Source organism: Stegostoma tigrinum, chromosome 10 (genome assembly GCF_030684315.1).
Source record: "Stegostoma tigrinum isolate sSteTig4 chromosome 10, sSteTig4.hap1, whole genome shotgun sequence".
Taxonomy (NCBI): domain Eukaryota; kingdom Metazoa; phylum Chordata; class Chondrichthyes; order Orectolobiformes; family Stegostomatidae; genus Stegostoma; species Stegostoma tigrinum.
In genome coordinates, this window is record NC_081363.1 from 29,321,090 (window position 1) to 29,327,626 (window position 6,537).

Sequence of the window (6,537 nt, forward strand, 5' to 3'; positions counted from 1 at the left end):
TATCTGGAATAAGCAGAGATAACAAAGTGTGGAGCTGGATGAACATCAGAGGGATAGGCAGTTGTCTAATGAGGAAAGGTTGGACACACAAGGCTTGTATCTGCTGGAACTTAGAAGCAGCTGCAATTTGATTGAAACTTATAAGATGCTTACTCAACTTAATACGACAATGGCACTTCTTGATTTCCCCTTTATTATTTCTCTAGTTGTCCAATGTCCATCCCTGCCCCTCTCTTATCTTTTACATATCTTATTAAAAAAATTTCAAGCTTTTTTATTACTAGCTGGCTGACTCTCATATTTCAACTCCTTGCTTTTATTGTTTATTTCAGTTGTCTCTTGCTAGTTTTTAAAAGGCTTCCCGATCTTCTGGTCTCCCACTAATCTTCACTACTTTATATGCTTTTTCTTCTGCTTTTATGCTGTCCCTGACTTGCCTCATCAGCCATGGTTGCCTCATCCTCCCTAAACCTTTCCATCTCTCTTTTCTTAAAATATGCTTTAAAACCTACCATGTTGACCAAGTTCTTTATTCTGTCTGAATACGGCTCAGTTTGCACTTCTTTAGGATTAGGCAACAGAAAACTGCCCTGCCAGCAATATTCGGATCTAGGTTTGAAGTGTAAAAATAACCATTCCCTGAATTGTCCTGGCACATTCAACTATATTAAAAGGGTCTAAACAAATGCAAGTTACTATTACTGAAAATTGGTGCCTCAACAATACTTGTAATTTTGTTTACAGTGTCACAGCGTACGAACAGTACAACATCTTGTATTCTACAACAAGGATTCTAAACTCGGGGTCTGAGGGGTATGTGGCAAAACTGAATTCCCAAACAAGCACCGCTGAATGATATCCAGGTTTGCCATGGAAACCACCATTCATGGTCACTGGTCCACCATATCAGCAAAGAGACAGTGTCGAATCTCAGTAGGGGAACTCCATTCAGCTTGCTAGTTATCAGGAAACAAGCGAGACATGGTACAGTCATCAACACCGTCAGTATTCTTATCAAGTCTTGTGACACTTTATCAATCCTCCTCATACAATAACACAAACAGACAAACTACCAACTTCAGTGCTTGCCAAACTCAAATATAGTTTCATCAAAGCAGCAACTGTCTAGCTGGATCAGAATTCAGATCCGGGGACAGGCTTAACTTTATAACAAATCTAGCAACTTCTATGCCAACCTATCAACTTCAGCAACACAATTTCATCCACCAAACTCAGCCACAGTTTACCCAGGCCAGCGAGTAGGATCAAGATCAATTTAATATGAATCCTTCACATATCAACAGAATTGTCGTTCAGCATTGGTTTAAAAAAAAGTTTCACTATAAGTAAAACAAAAATGTCAAGTACATTTAGTCGCAAAGTCCATTTTTACACAGAAGGAATACTTGCACCTTGTGACAGAGGTTCAGAGGAATTTTATTACATAATGGACAGAGTCCTCAGAAAACAAAAAAGTTCAGAGTCCCTGGCTTGTAAGGTTTGTGTCTGGAATGGAATTGACCCTGAAGAATGCTATAGTGCTTAGGTGGGGTGGGGAAGAGAACGAGAGTGCGAGAGAGGGAGCGCACATCTCGACTGATGGCCTACTGATCCATGTATTTCTAATGCTACACATTTCATCAGGTACATTCCAATGCAACGTGGGAGAGGACAGCCTGTAAAGTTGTGGTAGGTTTCCTTTCCTTAAGAATATGAGTGAACTCCATTGAATTTGTACAATAAAGGCATGGTCACTTTGCTGCGAGCCTAAATTACTAGATACAGAGAATTTAATTTCAGAGAACTAACTTACAATCAAATCTGAATATTTAACCTCTGGTTTGCTCATGCAGTAACAACAAATAGGTTTGTGCCCGTAATTGCACTACTTTTTCATGTTTGAAATATTTTAAGATGCTTAGATGAATACCTATTTAGTAATTCAGTATTTACACCCCAACTTCACAACAAGAAACTAAGTGAGGTTGTGGTGCTTTTAAATCTTAATTACACAAGTATAGTTTTTAATATGCAGCCACATTTTAACTTTTGAGAAGCTGTTTACTTGATTTTGCTTGCTACAGTTGATGATACAATTGGGTCTTCAGAGCCAATTGGCAAATATTGAGTTAAAACAAAGAACTGCAGATGCTGGAAATCTAAAGCAAAAATAAAAATTGCTGGAGAAACTCAGCAGGTCCAGCAGCATTTTTAGACAGAAAACAGAGTCAATGTTTCAGATCTACTGATCATTCTTCATGACACGTTCTGAATGATCGGTCACTGAACCCAAATCATTAACTTTGCTTTCTCTCCACATATGTTGCCAGACCTGTTGAGTTTCTCCAGCCATTTCTATTTTGATAATTATGGAGCACAGTTGCAGCTGAGCATTTTGTAATGGGTTTAAGTACTGGTTTATGCCGAGTTCCCTAACAGTATCTGCAGGGCCTCATATCTAACCAGGACTAAAATCAGCCTATATACATGCATGGCCCTGAAGGGAGCTAGATCAGATTCAGGTGTGGCTAAATAAGTTAGCTCACACATGAATAAATTTTTTGTTTTTTCTTTATTCATTCACAGGATGAGGGCACCACTGGCTAGGCAGCATTTATTGCCCATTCCTAATTGCCCAGAGGACAGTTAGAGTCAACCACATTGCTGTGGGTCTGGAGTCACATGTAGGCCAGACCAGGGAAGGACGGCAGTTTCCTTCCCTAAAGGGCATTATTGAGCCAGATGGGTTTTTCCAACAATCGGCAATGAATTCACAGTCATCATTAGATTCTAAATTACAGATATTTATTGAATTTAAATTCCACCATCTGCCATGGCAGGATTTGAACCTGGTTATCCAGAACATTATCGGGGACTCTGGGTTAACTGTCCAGCGATAATACCACTAGGCAATCGCCTCCCCATCATTGTCATTAGCAACATACTCAAGGACAACCAACACCTCTAAAAATGCAAACGAGGTAACTGTCTTAACAAGCCAAAATGGTTCTTACTAAAAGATAGTGGAGAACTTCATGTCCCTCCAGATTGCAGAGAATTCCTCATAGCGCACACTTTCAGTCTGTTGAAAACGCAACAGCAGCCTCTCAAAGTCAGTTTTCAATCCAGCTGTCAATGACATGATTTCTGCAACGTCTTGAGTCACAGATAGGCTGGTGGCAAACAAACAACCATCTCAATGAGATACATTTAAATACCAGGTTAAAGTACTATATGTACTTGCGTGCACAAAACACTGCTTACCTATTTCACAAAACAACAGTGAGAGGTCACTGCATGAGCTTGTTCAGTCTGTGAATAGCTGAGCCACACAGAGCACAAATTTCAATCAGATATTATGGCTAGTTAGCTTGCAAAAACTAGAACATCTGTAAGCCAGAAGAGTAGGTCAGTCATTCAAACACTCGGGTCCATCGTTCAACTGCTAACCTGCCATGAATTGACTTTAATGCTCCTGGGACAAAGAAGAAAATAGATTAACTGGGTTTTTCAATCTGTGTGTTACCAATTCAAAATAAAAAATGATTGTCAGCCATCAAGAAAACCCGAGTAAACATCAAGCAGTAACAGATGTGGCCACGGTATTTGATACTAAGCCCATTCCCAGGCCTGTTTGTAATTTTTCCACTAGATCTGTGGGAGCCATTTGCAAGACCAGCACCGATTTCCTATTCTCTAAATGCAATAAAGGAGGTGGTAGTGAGTTGTCTCCTTTAACTGTCATAAACCAGTGTTGTCAGCAGTTCCATGATTTTGACCCAGGAACAATAACAATATAGTTTCAAGGGCTGTGTGCGGCTCGAAGAGAACTTTCAAATGACCATGTTCCCGCACATTTGCAGCTCGTCCTTCAAGACGAAGGAAGTCATGGGTTTATATATATAGACATCCAAAAAAGGAACAAGAGTCAGGCCTTCAAACCTGCTCCACCATTCAATAAGATAAGGCCAATCTAATCTACTCTCAATTCTGCATTCCTGTCAGCCCTTTGGCAATCAAGAATCGATCACTTCCTTAAAAATATAAAGGTTCTGCTTCCATTGCTTTTTGACGAAGGGAATTCCAAAGACCTTCAACAATGAGAGAAAAGATGTTTCCTCATCTGTGTTTTAAATGGACACCCCTTATTTTTAATCTATGACCCCTACTTCTAGATTCTCTCTCAAGAGGAAACATGCTTTCAACATCTAACCAGTCAAGTGCCCGCCTGAACTTTTATTTTTCAACTAAATCTTCTAAACTCTAGAGGATAGTTTCTAGGTAATGGGAACTGCAAATGCTGGAGAATCTGAGATAACAAAAAGTGTGGAGCTGGATGTACACAGCAGGCCAAGCAGCATCAGAGGAGCACAAAAGCTGACGTTTCAGGCCTAGACCCTTCTAGTCTTTTCTCATGATCCAAACCATTCATTTGAAGTATTAGTCCAACAACCTTCTCTGAACTGCTTGCAGTGCATTAACATCCCTCTCTATGTACACTGGCCAGTACAATACAATCTTGTCAATGCTCTGTATAAGTGAAGCATGACCTCCTTACCCTTGCATTTAATTCTCTTCACAATGAAACGCAACATTCTCTTAACTTTCCCGATTACTTGAAATACCTGCTGACTAACTTTCTGATTCATGTGGCCCACTGAGCAGACCATGATGTCATTTTAAACAAAGGACCTGTATCTCTTACCCCTGCCTGTTCATGTATCTGTCTAAGAGCCTCTTCAACATGCTCTCATATACCTTTGATCACATCATACAACTCATTTAGATAAATTGTGAAGAATTAGGCCCAGCACTGATGCTGGTGATACACGGAGACATCATGCCAGCCTGAAAAAGATCGCTTTTCTTACTCTCTGCACCATAATAGCTAACCAATACATTTTATTTTAGAATGTCCTACGACCAAAACAAATATTCTAATTTAAAACATCTTGATGGCTTCTCAGATTAACAGATAGGGTTGATTAATCGGATTTTTCAATTTTTCTGAGTTTTGGTTGAGGCCAGGGAAAGGGATGGTTTAGTTTAACTTCCAAACTTAGTTTCCTAAAGAATGGTCTCGACCTGAAACGTCAACTTTCCTGCTCCTCTGAAGTTGCTTGATCTGCTGTGTTCATCCAGCTCTCCACCTTATTAACTCACCTTAATATGCAAATACTTTAACTGCCGATTAAAATAAACAAAATAATGCAAGTGCTGCAAATCAGAAAATGTTGAGAACATTGAGATCTCGAGTTCTGCTGAGTAGGTAAATTAATTTTTCAGATGTTGACTCTGCTTTAAAATCTTTTAAGTTTCAAAGAAAAAAACCTTCGCTTGCCTGTTAATTCTGCGCTGGTACGAAATAACCTGTTTATTATCTGTTTCCCCGACGTGGGCCCCAAAAATGACCATAAACTAGATAAGGAGGATTAGGCCATTCGGCCCATCGACTCTGCTCCAACAAACCATCATATTCGTCACCAGTCTCCCCCCCCCCCCCCCCCCCGCTGATACAAGAAAATGCCGCACGTTCCCATGGAATTCAGGAGCAGGGAAGACTCCTTTCTAGCTTTACTTTCAAGCTATAATCTTCGCTGAATACGGTTGCGGCAGGGCCAACCTTGAAGGAGCGGGGGGGAAGATGGTGCTGTTACAACATTAAAACATTTGCGCGCGCACTCACACATGGGCCCCTTCGCTGCACACTGCTCAGATTATGTGGGGTTTTTCATAATTTCCTACAGTACGTTATTTTTAAAAGAATAAAAGTGCAGCCCTACTCCATCACCAATTTACTTTTGAAAAAGGTACCAGAGGCCCAGGGGTAAGGCCGCAGCTTCACAGCTCCGCCTCCGACCAAAAAATAAGTAAGGCGGGGGGGGGGGGGGACACACTATGCTCCCACCCCAGGGCCTAGAGTGACCCTGTGTCCGGCCGGGATCACCTCAGCTCCTGCCCGTGTCCACCCCCGTTACCAGGCCCCAGCTCGGCACCTTCCTCCACCCGCAGCCACAGCACGGAATCTCCGGGCGACAGGAAACTGGACACGCCGTCCTGCCCCTGACCTCCAGGGGGAGGCGCTGAGCAGCCTGACGAACACGTGTACCATAAATGCGCTCTCATTGACCCGTAAGAAATACATCCTGCATAACATGAAGCAGTGAACAAAATTAGCGAACTCGCCTATATGTGTGTGCCCGAAGTGCCTTCGTGTCAATGCATACATACAAAGATATTTTTTATGAATAAAGTACATTTTGAAATTTTTTAAAAATGCGTGCAAAATATATTGTAAAACAAACTGCATAAAGTACTTTTTGTCGATAAAAAAGTACTTTGTCAAAAGGATGTAATCATTTCCAGAATTTATTACCCATCCCTTAAACAACCTTGGGCGAGTTGTGGCGACCATTTCAGGTGGAAGCTTGGGGTGTAGGTACATCATTGTCCTCTTAAGGAGGAAATTTCAGGATTTTGACCCAGCCACATTGCAGTCATGTAGTTCAAAGTCAAGAATTTGTGTGGCTTGGAGCG

The 6,537-nt window shown here is 41.2% G+C and overlaps 1 protein-coding gene across 4 annotated transcripts in view; it reads right to left on the reverse strand.

Moving 5' to 3' along the window:
• Positions 1-6,093, reverse strand: part of snapc1b (small nuclear RNA activating complex, polypeptide 1b) — a 41,412-nt gene extending 35,319 nt beyond the window's left edge. The window contains exons 1-3 of one of the 4 annotated variants that reach the window (XM_048538178.1): positions 5,997-6,093; positions 3,265-3,475; positions 3,015-3,173 (exon numbers count right to left, since the gene is read on the reverse strand). In XM_048538178.1, the coding sequence (XP_048394135.1) occupies positions 3,015-3,142 (128 nt within the window). In that variant the 5' untranslated portion in view covers positions 3,143-3,173; positions 3,265-3,475; positions 5,997-6,093. Of the gene's footprint in view, positions 1-3,014; positions 3,174-3,264; positions 3,476-5,686; positions 5,774-5,799; positions 5,865-5,947 lie in introns of those variants that run through there. The other 3 variants (XM_048538177.2, XM_059649074.1, XM_048538179.2) reach the window with 3 other exon arrangements.
• Positions 6,094-6,537: the final 444 nt, after the last annotated feature.